The 18,341-nt window shown below is 49.1% G+C and overlaps 1 protein-coding gene across 1 annotated transcript in view; it reads right to left on the bottom strand.

Moving 5' to 3' along the window:
* LRRC75A (leucine rich repeat containing 75A) overlaps positions 1-18,341 on the bottom strand; it is a 118,964-nt gene that overhangs the window by 16,023 nt on the left and 84,600 nt on the right. Inside the window, exon 3 of the mRNA XM_051992045.1 lies at positions 8,331-8,446. Within this exon, the coding sequence (XP_051848005.1) occupies positions 8,331-8,446 (116 nt within the window). The remainder of the gene's footprint in view (positions 1-8,330; positions 8,447-18,341) is intronic.

Here is an 18,341-nt window from a genome sequence, read left to right as displayed (position 1 = left end):
TGTGGCTCCCAGAGAGGAATGGGTTTTCTAATTAGAAACACAGGGAGCAGGAGGGACCCGGGGCTTCCAAGGCCCAGAGCCAGCCAGAGCTGCTCTGTAATCGCTGCTGTGGGCACTTGGCGTGACTTCCCTGCAGTTCCTGTGGCCCCAAAGAGGGCAGAGGGCTTGCCATACTCCAACCCCCAGCAGCCATGTCCTCCTTTCAGGTACCCCTCAGACCCATTTTCCTTTTCCTTCCTCTCCCTCTTCTCTTTTTCATCCTGTCTGTTCCTCTCTTCTCCCTTCCAACCCCATCCCTTATTCTTATCCCTTCTTTCTCTATACTTCCCTCCTCCTCCTTTTCCTTTCCTATCACTTCCTCTTTTATTCTTTTGCCTGCTCTCACTTTAAATTTTTTCCTTTTCATCACTCCTCCTTTTTTCTTCCCTCTCAATCTATAGTCTGTGAACTTAAAAAAAAAAATATATATATATATATATAAATATACACATACATCTGATATAGGTGAAATATGTGCAATTTAAAGAAATATTTTAACAAACATATTTCACTATAACTGGTTTCCTTTGTAATCTTGTATTTACTGTATTTAATGCATTTAAAAATATGATTCTGAGAATGGGTCTATCTGCCCAAGGGGTCTGGGGGATAGAAAAGAATACAAATCCTGTCCTGTGATTGCCCCTGCCTCTGAATCTGCCCATTCCTTGGAGGGGCCTCTATCTCTCTTCCCCGCTGGCCCCCCGCCCTTATGGATCATTGACTTTGGCTGGCATGTACCTCAGAGGCCACCTAACCCCACTATGCCATTTATCGAGACCTAGGGAGGGATGCGACTTGTCCCACAAATATATAGGAAGTGTCTCAGGTAGGGACTGAACTACTGCCTTCATTATACTGAATGCTGTCTCCTAAATTCCTCTTTTCTCTCCACCTTAGAATCCCTACTCACTATGTACAAAAGCAGGTTTAGGGCTAGAAGGAGACACAGGGATGGTTTAATCCAGTCCTTACAGATAAGGAAACTGAGGCACGAGGGGAGAAAATGGCTGTCCGAGGTCACAGCAAATGGAAGAGTCAGGTCTTCTGACCCCGCTGGACCATCTTCCCAAGCTTGATAGTTGTCTCCATGTATCAAGAAGGCTGATCCATGGAAAAGAAATTGGCTTTGCTGATCCGTTCCAGGTTGCAGAGAGAACTACATTGGAACATGGTGGATCTTCAGGCAGAGTTGGCAAGGCCATTTGTCAGGTGGTTGAAATGGGCCTTTTGGGAGGGATGGAGCATGGGGTCAGCCAGCTCAAAATGCTGTGACTCTTCAGTCTTTAACAGCTGGGAGACTGAGGACTCTCTCTTCCTGGAGATCTTTAAGCATGAGAAAGACTTTCTTGTCCCAGAGAATGGAGGGAAGTGTTACATGACTTTTGGAAGGGCCTTCCTCTGACTTCCTCTGCTTTTGCTGACAAGTCCGGGTGACCCCAATCATAAGGACTTCTGCTCTGACCCAGCAGGATCCCCACCTGTTCCGCTCCTCCACCCAGAATGCCTCAGGTTTGAACAAACAGCTGGAGACAGGTGAGATAATGAGACATTCAGTGGCAGGAACTAATTTGCTAATTTGCTTTAATGTCTGTTTCCCCCTAGCCTAAGTGTTCTCCTGACATTCCAGCGCCATTAAGGTCAAATCCCCCTTATGGGAGGCAAGAAGAGCCCAACATTAGTGGGGTGGGGGGGGAAGGCATGCTGGGTCAGAATGCCCAGCATCCAGCTCTAACCCCGACCCTAATTCTAATAGAAACCTAGGGGACCTTTAAATAGAAAAAGCCAACAGGGGCCGTCAGTGTGACTGAGGAAGATTAATCTGGAGAAGACTTAAAGGGACAGACTGGCACTCTTAGACTTAATTAAAGGCTGCTTTTGGGGGTTACAGTGCAAGCTCTAAGGAGGGATTGTTTCACTCTCTGTATGGATAACCTCTGACCTCAGCACGCTTAATACATGATTGATGATTAACTTATTGAGATTGATAGAAAGATATATCAAGAATTTATTCGAGCTAACTCTGTCTGGTGCTGTACTAACTTCTTGGGGTACAAACTACAAAGAAAGACTGTTCTTACTCTCAAAGACATTACGTTCTAATGGGGAAACAATATGGCACTCTAGCTGAGCAATGTATACAATGAAATATAATAAAGATGGCACCCTAATATTGTGTGCAACGGAACATAGCCAGGATGGCACCCTACTAGGGTATTGTGTGCAATGAAACATAATAAAGATGGCACCCTAATATTGTGTGCAATGGAACATAGCCAGGATGGCACCCTAATAGTGTATTGTGCACAATGAAAAATAATAAAGATGGCATCCTAATATTGTGTGCAATGGAACATAGCCAAGATGGTACCCTAATAGGGTATTGTGTACAATGAAACATAATAAAGATGGCACCCTAGTAGGGCAATGTATACAGTGAAACATAGCAAAGGTAGCTCCCTAATAGGGCAATGTGTGCAATGAAACATAACCAAGATGGGACCCTAATAGAACATTGTGTGCAATGAAACATAATAAATATGGCGCCCTAATAGGGTATTGTGTACAATGAAACATAACCAAGATAGTAGGGCATTGGATGCAATGGAACATGGCCAATATGAGAACCTAGTAGGGCAATGTGTACAATGAAACATAGCAAAGATGGGATCATAATAGAACATTGTGTGCAATGAAACATAACCAAGATGGCACCTTAGTAGGGCATTGGATGAAATGGAACATGGCCAAGACGACATCCTAGTAGGGCAACATACACAACTGTAGAGAGTCAGATCTGGAGATTGTCCCAGTTGACCTTTGGGTCGCCTTCTCTTACTGAGGTTCCATGATTCTAGGTTGACCTGTGGCATTTGGGATCTTTGGAATATGGATCCTCTGAGAATATTTTCTAAAGTGCATACAAATCCAAGGGCTTGCATATATGATCTCCTGGGAGCGAGGGAGAAGGTGAGAGGTTCTTCCAAGATTACTCATCTAGTTAAAGGCAGAGTCAGGATTCAAATGGATACTCTTTCCATGCTCTCTTTCCAATATGGCCAATAAACACATTAAGATTCAAATGGATACTCTTTCCATGCTCTCTTTCCAATATGGCCAATAAACACATTAAGATACAGGGGACCATAACAGGTACAAATGAGAAATCCAGACCAAGAGATGGGAGACTATTTGAGGGGGAAAAGACAAGGAGGAATGGATGGACGGAGATGGGACCCGAGTTTGGTGGCCCTTAAAAAGAAAGGTTTTATCCGTAGAATATTCCAGACATCTGATGGCTTGCATGGGAGCTGGGACCTCAAGTTCAGAGGGACAGTCAGGTCCAGTCTGGCTGGAACAGAGAGAAATTAAGGATGGGGGATGGGGGGAAGTCAAGTGCAACTCTCCTGAAAGAGGAAGCATGTTCCAGGCATTGGAACAACCTGGCAAAGCCCCAGCGGCCGACCAGTGCAGGAGGAGATCAGGTAACAGGCAACTGTCCAGTTTGGCTGGAATGTAGAATGTGGGAAGGGGAGTGATGGGAAAATTAGTCTGGAAAGCTAGGCTGGAGCCAGATTGAGGAGAGAATGAATCACAGAGAAGATGACTCTGGCAGCTGCGTGAGGGCCTTACTGGAGATGGAGGAGATGGGGCATCAGCTGAGTTGTTGTTGTTTAGTTCTTTTTCAGTTGTGTGACTCACTTGGGGTTTTCTGGGCAGAGACACTGGGCTGGTTGGTCATTTCCTTCTCTAGCTAGCTCATTTGACCAGGTGGGGAAACCGAGGCAGACAGGGAAAAGTGACTTGTCCAGAGTCACACAGCTAGTAAGTCTCGCTGACTCCAGGCTGGCCCTTTTTTAGTCCTAATCATCATTGATCAAAACAATCAAAAATGAACACTGTAAAATTACAAAACATAAATTTGGCCCCAGAGAAGAGAGAAGAACCCTTTTGCAGAGATGGGGATGGGGATGTCCGTCAACGTCAGATTGTTTGAAATGTACTAATGGGTTTTGACAAATGTTTGTCTTCCTCTTTTTCTCTTAAAAAACTTCTTTGGCTGAACATGTTTAATATATATTAGCTTATTTGACATAAAGGGGAAGGGATGGGAGGGAAGGGGGAGAGGAAAAAAATTGGAACACAAGGTTTTATCAGGGTGAATGTTGGAAAGTGATCTAGGCGTATGTTTTGAAAATAAAATGCTTAAAAAGAACATTTGAAAAATTATTTGTTATATAGGAAGGAGGGAGGAGAAAATCTATATAAATGGAAAAAAAAATCTATGTGAGGTAAAAGCAAACCATGTCGATGAAGTCTATTTAAAAATAAATGCTTATTGAAGTTGAAATTGATTAAAAACAGTGGGCTTTCTATCTCCATGTTCCAGCCTGGGGCCACTTGAGGGGGGGACAGCATGGGAGGAGTAGAGAGTGTGGGGTTTGGTCCAATTTGAAGCTTGGCGTGTACGTACCTCCTCCTACCTTTGACCTTTATTTCAATCTCATCCTTCTCAAATGGCCAAATTAACTTTCCTGCTTCCTAATATAGCAGGGATTGACCAGGCAAATCCTTAATTTGTCTGACTGTGGTCCTTCAGAGAAGCTAGAGAGCGTGTCCAGCTCTGAGGGAACTAGCCAGTTTTTTTTTCTAAAATGAACTCTGTCACTCGCCTTTTGGGGGGGACCCTAAACACGAGCCACCCCTCGTTTAGGGATTTATTGCAATTTCTCCAGGGTAGGGACGGAGCTAGAAAGAAAAAGAATCTGACCCTTCTCCCCCACCCCCATATTTATACACATACACACCCCTTGTTCCCTTGATGGGACCCCCTGGGCTTCTGGGTAAACAAATTCTGAGAACTGACTCACTTTGCTATCCCAATAAAAGCACATAGCATTTGTCGGAGGTCCACGGAGAGGAGGCAAAGCGAGCGGCCCCTCTATTTTCTCAGTGTAAACTGAGTGAGTCCTGACCACCTCCTCTCTTGGTGTCTTTTGTGCCCCCCTCAGTCTCTCTGGCCAGACCCTTGGATAGCAAACTCTTGCTCTCCGCTCACGGCTCGGGGACTAACAAACCTGCAGAGCAAAGCTTAGGTCTGAGATGCCGCCAGAGGGAACGCCGTTATCTCAGGCTGTGACAATCTGGGGTCCGTGGGTCTGGGGTTTGCTCCTCATTTTATGCTACTTATAGGTGGAAAGTGGCTTGCAAGAGCAAGCTCGCTTGGTTTATAGAGCCGTCTCTGCCTCCCTCTGCCTTGGCTAATGAGTAATAATAATGATAATGATAATAGCATTTTAAGGCTTACAGAATGATTTTCAAACATTCTCTCATTTGATCCTCACAACCTGGGAGGAAACCACAGGCTATCCCCATTTGATGGAGAATGAAACGGAGATTCAGTTATTTGCCCAGGGTCACCCAGCTGGTTTTCCGGATTCAGGTCCGGCCCTCGAGCTGCCCGCAAACAAACACTCTTATCACACAGCTTTCCCTTCATACAAAGGCTTTTTCAGCTTGGATCTGAAGCCAGATTTCTACACTGGGACTCTTACCTGCAACAGTGGTTTCCAAAGTACTTTTCTGTACATTAAATCCTGCCATCCTCCCAACAACTCCACCTCCCAGGAAATGAACGGCATCCAGCACACAAAGGCAAGAAACTGAACCTGATTTCCTGACTTGTTCGTTCAGAGGGTTTCCCCTGAAAGATCCGAAGGGAAGGGAGGATCTTGGGGGAGGATGGAGGGGCTCTGGGATGGGTTCAGTAACTTCCTCCTCATAAAGTCATCTAGAACAAAATCTCCATCTCCCTCCCTTGAATCTCCAGCTTCCTGAAAAGCCACCCCCGGCTGGTGCACCCCTCGGTACAAAAGGTTCCAGAGAGAGGCCTGCTGGGCCCGGGGCAGGGGGAACCAGCCTGATACCCCCTCCCCCCAGCCTCCAGCTGGTGCACCCCTCGGTATAAGAGGTTCCAGAGAGAGGCCTGCTGGGCCGGGGCAGGGGGAACCAGCCTGATGCCCTCTCCAACCCCCCGCTGGTGCACCTCTCCATATAAGAGGTTCGAGAGGGAGGCCTGCTGAGCCTGGGACAGGGGGAACCAGCCTGACATCCCCCAGCACGTGGCTGGTGCATCCCTCTATATAAGAGGTTCGAGAGGGAGGCCTGCTGAGCCTGACGCCCCCCAGCATGCAGCTGCCCCCACTCCCGTGGCACCCGGAAAGGGAGGCCAGTTTGGGGGCTGGGCTCCCGATCGCCTCTGCACCTCACCTTCCGTGGGGGACCCGGGGCTCTCCCTCCCAACTACCAATTAGCCAGCGACCTTTCCCACTCTCCAGCAATTCAGATCCAGCCAGATGCAGCTGCTCCTCGGAGCTGACAGCTAATTAATTGTTACTCTGGGGAATGTCTCCTTCTCCCTCCCTCCCTCCCTCTACCTCTCTGGCTCTTTCTCGTTCCGGGCTCCTTTCATTACCCGGTTTTTTTCTGCCCTCTCAAGAACTAATCAGTATCTGGGGTGGGGGAGGCCGGGAAATGACACCCACAGATCTGGGGCTCCCCGGAGGCTGCATCTGGGGAGAGGAGGAGGGGACGGAGAGTGGCGCTTCCAGCCCTGAGGCCCCCCTATTCCCAGGACTCCCTTCTCTCCAGAGTGCCCCCCATCTGCCTGAGCAATTGGAAATCAGGAGAGTGGATCCATCAACCAGCATCTCTGGCGCACCTGAGCTGGATTTCGCAGGACACAGAACCTCAGACTTGGGGAGATCCCCAAACCACTGGGGCAGGGCCTGGGCTCAGAGCAGCCACAGGCTGGAGATGAGAGAGAGCTTGCCCTCAAGGAGCTGAGACTCTCTGAGGGGAGCCACGCGAGCACTCAGAGCCATAGACAAAAATGTGCCCAACAGAGTCAGGCTCATGGGGGCACCGGGGCGGGACGGCTGTGGGCAGCAGGAGAGGAGGCTCCCAGAACCGAGTCTGGGAAGAAATCGGATATTCTGAGAGGCAAACAGTAAGGAGAAAGAGAGTTCCAGGCCCGGAGGGCGGCCTGTGTCCAGAACAAAAGAGGGCCTGGATTTGTGTGCGAGCAACAGCCAGAAGGACAGGAAAAAGAGCTGAGGAGACGGAATGTACGTCAGCACAAGCTATGATCGCTTCTTTTTTCTGTTTGTTTTTTTAAATCTCCCCCATGGTTTTCCCCTTTTGCTCTGATTTTTCTCTCCCAACATGATTCATAAAGCAATGAGTATTAAAATAAATAAACTTATTACAATAAAAAAACCCACAGTAGGAAGGACAGACTGGCCGTCCTTAGGACGGAGCATGTGTGACTCGGATGCTCTGTAATCAGTGGGGAAAGGGCTCGAAGTGACAAAACAGGCGCTGGCTTTTATCTGTTTTTAAATTCGTAGTTGCCTTTTAAAGGGAATAAGGACTCCCTAGAAGGAGGGGGGTGGCCCTGTCTCAGCTGCACTTTGGGAGTGTGCAGGGGATGTTTGGAGCAGGAGGCAGGGAGGCCCTGGGGAGGCTGAGGAAGAAGATGACCAAGGAACGGCCCTGGAGTACAGCCACAGTGAGGGGAGCGAAGGGGAGGAATGGTGCCAGTCGTGGAGCAGGAGAAGCCCGAAAGAACACCTTTCTATCTTCCAGTAGACCCCTAGTACACCCCGCTCCCCACCCCCTGTTCCCCACCCTCTAAGCAGGCATTGGGTCTCTTTCCAAAAGACATGGAAGGAACCAGATGAGACTCAGCATTCTCAGAGCAGGAGACAACATCTCTCCTGTCAGAGCGGAGAGCCCCATCTATTTGGAAAGGCCCGGTCCCTGGATTCAGAGATCCCCAAATTGATGGGGGGGCATGTCTCCCCCCTTCCCTTCCCCCACATTCCCCTTATTAAGGTCTCTGGAGAAGATTGGAAGTCGCTGGAAGGTAGCGTTTGATTCTCCCCACCAGCCCGGGATGCTCACAGTGGCAGGGACCACCAGTGAGGGAGCTGTCTAGGAGAGGGTGCAGGGACCCTCACACCACAGGTCCTGCTTCTCAGGAAAATAAGTGATTTGTCCATGATTACACTCAGGGGAGAGTGTGGACCATCTCACTGACCAGGCCGGATGGGTCCCCCCTGGAAGTGACGGGTTCCCCCACACTATAGACCTTCTATCAAAGACTGAATGGCCACATGTCGGTTTTGCCCTAGCGAGGGTCACTGGCTGAGAAGCAGCCGGGCTCCCTCCGGCCCTGTGATTCCCCGACTCCACGGCAGCCCCTTCCCAGGATCCCAAGGGGGACTTACGACGCCTGGGATGATTTCCTCTTCGCCATGCTGTGGCGCTTCCACTGGGAGTGAGGGCTCAGATGATAGGTCAGCTGCCGACAGAGCTTCTCCATGGTGGTCAGGGCATCGCCCTCCTGCCAAGGTGACAACGGAGGTGGGTTAGCCGGGGGATGGCTGGGATCCCTGCCCCAGACAGGAGTCTCGCCCACCAGCCCCAGGCCGGAAGCGGGGGCTACCGGGCGCCCCCCGAGGCAAATTCTTCCCCAGTTTCCCCATCTCACCTACAAAACACAAGGCATGACAACAAGGTAAAGAGGCTGATTGTTTAACAGATCTTATTTGGTTTAAACATTTAGAGTTGGGAAAGACCGAGACATGGTCTGGTCCAGATAGAAATGGGGGCCATTAAACCGTAACAAGGATCCTTCTGGGTCACACATTGACTTAGGAAATGACACATTAACATTATCTATATTTTGTTGCATTTTTATTTATTTTACTTAATTTTCATTTATTTATTTATCTATTTATTTGTTTGTTTGTTTTTGCTGAGGCAGTTGGGGTTAAGTGACTTGCCCAGGGTCACACAGACAGGAAGTGTTAAGTGTCTGAGAGCGGATTTGAGCTCAGGTCCTCCTGACTTCAGGGCCGGGGCTCTATCCACTGCACCACCTGCCTGCCCCATTTTTATTTATTTTTTTAAAACATTTCCCAATTTCATCGTTTCTGGTTCTGGCTGCACTGGGGAGTGTCTGAGGCTTTCTGCAGCTGTCGGGCCATCTTGACTCAGTTGATGTACCTTGTTTAAGGAAGTGGCCAATGGTTTTAGGGACAGAGGCACGATTTGAACCCGGGGCTTCTTGCTTTAAAGTCAGGGGTCTTTTCACTGTATTAATAACCCAAAGGGCAGCAGAGGACGGAGAGGTAGACGCCTATTGCCTATGAAAATATTATGCTAATAGATATTAAAGGGATTATCCAGGAAATGCGGTCCTAAGATATGGATGATAATGTCATTCAAGAATCAACCAACAAGCATCTTCTCCGTGCTAGACCCTGGGGATACAAGGACGGAGAGGAAGCGGTCCCCGCCCTTGTGTAAGCTGTACATGCAGCCCTGGCCTGGGAATCAGAGTTAATCCTCGGACACGATAAACTCCAGGGACTCCTCATCTCCTTGAAGGTCAGCTCAGCCCGGGGGCTGGTCCACAGTAAGCGCCTAATAACTGCCTGTTAACTGACTGACTGACTGAGACCACCGGAGCAGAGGGAGGTGAGAGTCCCTGCTCAGACCCCACCTCCATCCAGCTGGGGAAAGGCTTCGTGGGAATCAGTCCCCTCTGATTCCTTAAGGTTACCACTGCTCCAACAAAGGATGGAGGGCTGGAGCTTTAGCTTCAATTCCCGCCTCAGATGCGACCACCAAAACACTATCAGACACTCCTTGTGTGTATGTGGTCACTGCTTGTGACCTCAGGTCACTCACTTAATTGATTTGTGCCTCAGTTTCCTCTTCTGTAAAAAAAACTGAAGCAGTTGGATGTAGTCGAGTTTAACTGAATATCACGAATGGCTAATGCCATCAGTTATATGATTTCTTTAATTTAAAAATATTTTAAACCTGACCTCAATGAAACATCCGGATAAGGGAACACAGCGTGAATAGCTAGCGGCTCCGGATTATTTGTTTAGGAAAGTGTATTATCTGAGAGAAAGACGGTAGCTTAGTGGTTGGGACGCTGACCTTAGAAAGCCCTGGATTTCCTCCTGTTCCTGACTCTAGGAAGTCACAGCCTCTCCGAGCCAAAAGCAGCTCCCAAAGACTGCGGGTGATGGATGGCTCTGCCTCGAGGGGGAAGGGTTCCCCCACGACCAGATCACCGGCCATTGACATAAATTAACTTGAATAGGCTGCATCTTTTATTAGCCATTTTCCTCTGGAGATGCTTTATGTCTGTGAGTCATGTCACATCCGAGTTTCTGAAAAGACTAAGTTTCAGGTCACCCAGAGGACAATCAGGAGAAGAATGGCGGGCATGAGCGAGCCGTACATGTTATCGGTGATGAACTGGGTGAGAGAAGTGGCGCCGGCTAGCTCATTAGAGGGAAAAGGAAGTGGGCCAAGCAGGGCACACTGACCCTGGGGTCGGGAGGTTCTGAATTCAAATCCAGCCTTAGATACTTACTAGCTGTGTGATCTTGGGTAAGTCACTTAACCCTAATTACTACCCAATTAAAAGGAAAAAAAAAAAGAACACATTATAGCCAATGGAGAACCCAAATGTCCCACTGGTTAAGTTCCCAGCAATCAAAAGAGATTTGAGAGAAGGTCCCCATCATGTGCAATGGAGTCTTTGAGAACAATTTATAGCATGTGGACAAGAGCATCATAGAATGGTCAGGTATGGATCATGATTCCCCCTCAACAAGACCACAGATTGAATAACATAATTGAGCACAGTGCCTGGCACATAGTAGGCTCTTTAAAATGCTTGCTGATATCATCATTCATATAGCCCCTACTATGTGCTAGATACTGTGACAAGTGCTTTCCAAATGTTATCTCATTTTATTCCCACTACAACCCTAAGAGGTAAATGCTATTATTGGTCTTCATTTTATCAAAGCTATAATATTTTTCCCCCTGAGGCAATTGGGGTTAAGTGACTTGCCCAGGGTCACACAGCCAGGAAGTGTTAAGTGTCTGAGGTCAGATTTGAACTCTCAAGGCTGGTGCTCTATCCACTGGCCACCTAGCTATCGTGACTTGGCCAGAATGCTATATGGAAGCATGTTAACTTTGGGCAGCTGTGTGAAGCAGTGCTGGTTCGGGAGTCAGAAAGAACTGAATTCAAATCCAGACTCAAATTCAACTGCATGATCCTGGGTAAGTCTCAGTTTCCTCATCTGTAAAATGGAGTTAATAATAACATCTACTCCCCCCAAGGTTGTTACAAAGATAAAAATCATTATTTATATTTAATTATTTTAATTATTATTTGGTGATTCTCCGTGTGCAACAAGAGAACTGTTCGGTTCTGCACACATATATTGTATCTAGGATATACTACAACTTATTTAACATATATGGGACTGCTTGCCATCTAGGGGAGGGAGTGGAGGAAGTGGAGGGAGGGAGGGAGGGGAAAAATCGGAGCAGAAGTGAGTGCAAGGGATAATGCTGTAAAAAATTACTCTGGCATGGATTCTGTCAATATAAAGTTATTATTTTTTAAAAAATTATTATTTGGTGGGTAGAGCACCAGTCCTGGAGTCAGAAGGACCTGAGTTCAAATCTAGTCTCAGACACTTAACACTTCCTGGCTGTGTGACCCTGGGCAAGTCACTTAACCCCAACTGCCTCAGCGAAAATAAAGAAAGAAAAAGAGAACAAACATTTAAGTGCCTATTATGCACAGCATGTATACTACCACTTAATATTATCTTGCTCTTGCAAGAAACATTACTTTTAAAAATTTGTGTCCTTTTCTGATCTCTTGAGTCTGTGAATTTTATTTCTTCTTCTTTAACCTAGTTATAGGGAGAGTGTGTTCAGTGGCGGTGATTCCTCTCTCCTTATTTCTTTGTATTCTTCATATTTGTCTTTTCTTATGGTACAATAATATTCCATTGAGTTCACCACACATGATTTAACCATTCTCCATCTATTGGACTTCCGGTGGGTTTCCAGGTTTTTGCCGTCACAAATAATGTTGCTAGGAATATTTTGGTACAGTTGGGTCTTTTTTCACTGCCAATAATATCCTTCGGGTCTAATCCTATAAGTAGAATAACTGGGTCAAAGGGTATGAACAGTTCTGTAGCTATTATATAAGGCCATATCACTTTCCTGAATGACCGGACCGAATCGCCGCCCCGTGGGCAGGATCAGGGGTCTGGTTCTCTGCAGGCCCAGCAGCACTCCAACCTCTCTGCCTTTCCTTCTCCCCAGGAACCCAAGAGCAAAGAACGGACCAGAACACACAGGGCAAGAACCCTGGCCGGGAGAATCCAGAAAAAAGAAGCGAGGAAAACATACCAACGGAACGGCCAACAGATGATTTTCTCAGCTGACCTGATTTCAATCTCAGCGGTTCCGGAGCCAAGCCTGCCACACATGTCCTCAGCATGTGTCAGACAAAGGCTCGCTGGGAACTGACTTACAGGTCACTGGGCTGCTCCGAGAGGGCGGCCCCTGGGGCCGGACCATTTGGGCTACAGGCGCTGTCTTCCATATGCTTGTAATTACCCAGCCCAATTCAGATGGTGGGGGGGGAGTCCTCGGAAGAGAAGGGCAGCAGAGGGAGATTTGTGTGATGGGCAAAAAGATCACAAAAGTTTCCTCTGGCTCTGGACAAGTCCGGAGTCACATTGCATTTACTAGATGCCTGAGGAAGCCAAAAGAAGAGGAGAAATAGGAAACTCTTTAAAAAAAATAGGGGCAGCTAGTGGGTACAATGGATAGAGCACCAGCCCTGAAGTCAGGAGGGCCCAAGGTCAAATCTGGCCTTAGACACTTAACATTTCCTGGCTGTGTGAACTTGGGCAAGTCACTTAGCCCCAATTGCCTCAGGAAAAATAAGTAACATTAAAAAAAATAGCAGTACATTAGTTATAGTTCTGATATAACTTTGGGTCCATTGACCAGACTATTTCTTATTCAATCAATCCAGAGGGAGAGTGCCACTGGGCTCTGTCCTTAGTCCTGTTCTGCTGGACATTTTGTCATTGGTAAAAAGTCTGCTAAAGGCACAGATTTGTGGCTAACACTGATTTGGCAGGAGAAACACAGTGGATGATGGAATAAGGATCCAGAGAGATCCATTTGGGCTGGAATGATGGATGAAATTTGATAGCAGTAAATGTAAAGATCTGCATTTGGCCCAAAAAATCACTGTCCAAAGACAGGACAGGGAACTCAGAGCTACTAAAGAGAGCTTTTATTTATATACTCTTTTAAGGTTTACTAAGCAATTTGCATACATTATCTCTGAGGAGAAGGTCACAAAAAGCCTGAGAGTTCAATATGAGTCAGTAGTAATCCTTTTTCCCCAATTCCCCGCAAAATCAAATTTTGTCTTTTTTTTATTCCAGGTCTATGATTCCATTGGTTTAGGCGCTTCCCTCTCCCAATGCAGATTGTCACCTTCTCTGAAATTTATAACCTGGGCGGTTGCCTGCAGCCACTGAGAGGTTCAGTGATCTGCCAGAGTCACATCAGTCAGGGTGGGTCAGAGGCACCGTTTGAACCCAGGTTTCCCTGGTTCCAAGGCCCCTCCCTTACTCTGGATCTCAGTTTCCTCAGCTGTAAAATAAGGAGTTTAGTCTAGATGAACTCTGCCGTCCCTTTCATCACTGGAATTAGACTATTATAATGATAAAACATTTACTATTGGTTGTTAGACAGTGAGGGGGGGGGTCAAGGCAGCTAAGTGGTGCAGTGGATAGAGCCCCAGTCCTGAAGTCAGGAGGACCTGAGTTCAAATCTGGTGTCAGACACAACACTTCCTGGCTGTGTGACTCTGGGCAAGTCACTTAACCCCAATTGCCTCAGCAAACAAATAAATAAATAAATAAAAGAACAGCAAGGGTCTGTGGATAGAGTAGGGCAGATACACAGTCTCTTGAGTGGCCAGGAAAGGACGCATTTTTCTAGCACGGCTTTCTTAGCACCCCCTCCCCCAGGCTGGGGACCCCACCTGCAAGAACCTTGCTAGAAAATGGTAGGAAGGGTGAGAGAGGCAGATGGTCAATTTGCCAGGTCATTTTGCTCAATTTTGATCTAAGTTACAAGGCATAACTACTAGGGTGTTGATGGAAAAGTGATACTAACATAAAAAAAATCACAAACCCAAAAACAAATCCCAGAGTAGCTCAAAATACTTTTTCAAACCCAAACTGAATGCTGGGTAAGTAATGATCAAGCTTTTCCCTAAAGACAAAATGAGCAAAATGTTGTCTCCCTCTCTTCCTTGCAGGGGTGGAGGGTGATGGATCTGGAACGCCGAATCCACTTAGATTTGATATTGGCTAGCTCTGCTGAACTGTTTTTTCCCCAATTTCTTTTTTCTCCTTTGTTACATGGGATGACTCATTGGGTGGGGGAAAAGGAGGATAAATCTGGAAAATAAAGGTGATGTAAAAACAAAAGATATCAATAAAAACATTTAAAAAACCATTTTTAAAAGGGTCGTGAGAACCTTAAAGCACGAATTTAGGGTTCTTCTGCTTCTCTGGATCCCCCACAGGCCTCAGCATAGGCGGGAACACTATAAAAAGCCCAATGCTTGTAGCAGCTGCCAGCCCAGGCAGGAACTTGCCAGCATGGCACTGCCAACCACTTTGCCACCAAGGACCCAGGAGACCCGGCAGCCACCAAGGACCCAGGAGACCCGGGCAGAGAAAGAGTGGGTGCTGGCCGAGTCGGGACCAGGAGCCTTGCTGCTGTTGTCACCCACATTGGACATCCAACCCCTGCCCCTGCACATCTACACCCCCCTTATTAAATCCTCCTCTCGGCTCAAACAGATCTGGGCTTGTTAAGCGTCTTCGATATGACTTGTCAGGAGGAAATGAAAAGGTCGGACTGTGGAGCGGGCGGCGGCAGCGGCTCCTTCCAAGCACGATCTCCTGATCTCTCCAGAGCATCCCTAGTGAGACTCGGCAATTAGAGACTGGGAAGGAGGGGAGCGGGGCAGAGTGGGTGGAGGAGGGAGGCAGCTTGGGGAACCAGGGCCCTCCCTGGGCCCACAGCAGGTCAGAGAAGCCCGGCTTCCCTCCGTCCGCCCCCTCAGCTTAGTCTTTTTTTTTTTTCCCTCAGCTTAGTCTTGCAAGAAGCTCCAGAGCCTGCTTTGGGGTTTGGCCCAAAGGGGGAGGGCTCACCGCCCTCGCCCGGAATGGCCCCCCCTCCTAGGGCCTCCAAGAAGAGTCATCCTCATGTCCTATTTGACCTTGGGGCCTGGGGAATTTCTGCAGAAGAAGAGATGAGAATGAAAAGGGGAGAGAGAGAGACACACACACACACACAGACAGAGAGACAGAGATGGAGTGAGAAAGAGATAGATGAAGAGAAAGACAGAGAGGGACAGAGAGACAGAGAAAGAGAGAGAGACAAAAAGACAGAAACAGAGTGAGAGAGAAAGACACAGAGACAGAGAGGAAGGGAGGGAAGGATGGAGAAAGGAAGGGGGAGGGAGGGAGGGAAAAAGAGAGAGAGAAAGGAGAGACACAGAAAGAGATCAAGAGAGAGAGAGCAGCTCTCCCTACCTTATGTCAACACATTGCCCTCATGATGTCACTGGTCCCCTTCAAGAACGAAGGCTGGACAACATTAGATTAGGGCTAATCATTTATCTGCTCTGGACCTGAATTTCCTCATCTGCAGAGTGAGGGGGATGGGACGAGATGCTGCCCAGGAAGATCCTATAGAGGCAGCCACCCATGGAGAGAAATTCTGGGAGCCCAGTTTCCCTTCATTGCCTCGTCTCCCCCAACACCAACACGCCCCAATCCGGGTCCGTCCCGAGCGCCGACATCCTCTCCCCACAATGACCACTAAGTGTCTGAACACAGATTTCCCCCAGCCTTTAGGAGCTAGGTCACCATGGTACCCGGAGTCAGAGGATCTGAGTTCAAATGCTACTTCTGATGCTTGCTACCTGAGGCCTCAGTTTCCTTCCGTGAAAAACGAGGCTATTGAGCTAGCCTGGCCCCTCAGGTCTCTTCCAGCTCTAAGTCTGCAACCTGGCTCCCTCCAGCCTCTCCCAGGAACCGCCGCTCCGTCTGCTAGTTCAGGGGAGTCCCTTCCTCCTCCCTCGGAGGCAAACCTCGAGCATCACCCGAAAGAAGCCAGCCAGATCCGGAGCAGGGCAGGGGGAGTGGGCGCTGACATCCAGGGGTGGCCAGCCTCAGCACTGGCAGAAATAACAGCTTCGCACCTGAGGAGCAGGAGCAATCAGGCTCGGAAGCCGCCAGAGCTTCCCCAGCATCCTCAGTCCTGCTTGCGCAGGAGCAGCCCGGTGGTCAGAACGCCCCGTCGGCCACTGCTCCGACCCCCACGTTCCGAAGTTGAGGAAACGAGGTTCAAAACTTGCCAGAAGTCACACGAATCGCAAGCATCAGAGGCAGGAGGGAAACCTGGTCCTCGGCCTCCCTCCAGAGAGGACTTTCACCCTGGGAGACTCCACCATTTCCCTTTTTGCTGGGCACTTGTGAAAGGAGACGCTAATAGTAAGACCTTTCTTTCTGGGGCCTAATAAATGTCAGCTGAAAGGGATCTCAGGGGTCCTTCCTGCCTCGTGTCAGAGGAGAATAACACGCATTTATTAACCACCTATTATGTACTAGGCACTGTGCTTTACAAATACCATCTCATTTGCTCCTCTGTGAGATGCCAGTATTCTAGCTGAGGAAACTGAGACAGACAGAGGTGAAGTCACTTGCTTAGGATGGCACAGCTAGGAAGTATCTGAGGCTGGATATGAGTTCAAATCTGGCTTTAGACACTAGCTGTGCCATCCTGAGCAAGTCACCCTGTTTGCCTCAGTTTCCCTATTTGTCAAATGAGCTGGCGAAGGAAATGGCAGACCCAACAGTGAATCTGGCAAGAACTCCCCAAACGGGGTCACAGAGAGTCAGACACGGCTGAACAATGAGCTCATTGACCCCAGATCCACGGCTCTGCAGCCGAGGAGCACCTGGGCGCCAGAATCGCCAGCGCGCTCTCAGGTGGGAGTAGGGAGGGGGCGGATTTGAGCAGAACTCCCCTCTGCTGAGGGAGCCCAGAGCCCCCAGAACCCTCTGGTGCTGCTTCCGGAGAAGACGACGAGACCAGGAGGGCGGCCGAACACCGGCCCGGGCCCTAACTGGGCCACACACACACGAGCCCCGACTCCCGCCCTGGCAGTGAGGTGGCGAGGAAAGGCTGGCGCTGACGGACGACGCTTCGCCCACGGACGCACGGCACTGGGCCCAGGGGGCTCCCTGTGTCTCAGAACCACAGAAACCTGACTCGTGTGGCTCTGAAGTGCCTCCCTTTGAATCTGTTCAGCCTGAGGCGGCTCCGGGACCCTCTGGGAGGTCCAAAAAGGGCTTGGGCTGGAGCCAGGAGGCCTCCCAGGGCCGGAGCTTATGATGACTTTGGTCCAAGGTCACAAGGTGCTAAGAGCAGGAGCTGGGGCTTGAATCCAAGCCCCCGATGACAAGTCCGGCATCTTCTGTCGCAGAACCAGGTGTCAGTCTGGGCCTCGGACACGGCACCGGATCTGAAGGCCCCTGTTCTTCCAACTCGACCTCTTCCAACCTGGCTGCCCTCCTGCCCCGTCCCTGCCCGGGACATCTGTAACCGTGAGCCCGAGCTCACCGTCTCCCCCCGCTCGGCTCTTCTCCGGTTCCAACACATGCCGAGAACCGTTCGCTTCCGGCGGCTGTGAGCCCGACCAGCTCTAATGGAGCCACTCCCCCCAATCTGTTCTTGGAGGCAGGGGAGGAGGTTTGGGCCTGATGGCCAGATGGAGACAAGGAGATGGAAGGATTTCCTATAAACCCTCCAGCCCCATCCCTGCCTCCTTCCACAAGGAAAGGGACCCCGAAGGGTTGCTGCAGCTGACCACCCTGACCCCAGACTCTAGGGACGGGCTCTGAAGAATTCTCCCACACTCTGTTATTTTCTCTGAGGTTCTGAACACTCTCAGAAGCTTCACAGAGCAGGCGGGGAGGGAATCACCATTCCTGTTTCATGGGTCCAAGGAACCAGATTCATGGTGTAGCTTGAGAGGAATTTCTCTGAAAAAGATCTGGAGGTCTTGGTGACCCGTAAGTTCGGCGTGTGTTTGCTGGGAGCCAGATCAGCCGACGTGGGAGGACGATGGTGGCTACCGGGCCCTGCCTTCTGGCGGCCCCATTCTAGGAGGTCCCTCCGTTCCCTGGAGGAGGCTGCTAAGATCAGCTCAAGGAACTGGGAATGTTCCTGGAGAGGAGAAGGTTGGGGGCTTTGGAGGGTGGGGGATGAGGGCTTGAAGGACCCAGAGG

This window comes from Antechinus flavipes, chromosome 4 (assembly GCF_016432865.1).
Source record: "Antechinus flavipes isolate AdamAnt ecotype Samford, QLD, Australia chromosome 4, AdamAnt_v2, whole genome shotgun sequence".
Taxonomy (NCBI): Eukaryota; Metazoa; Chordata; class Mammalia; order Dasyuromorphia; family Dasyuridae; genus Antechinus; species Antechinus flavipes.
This window is presented reverse-complemented; position numbering and strand designations above follow the sequence as displayed.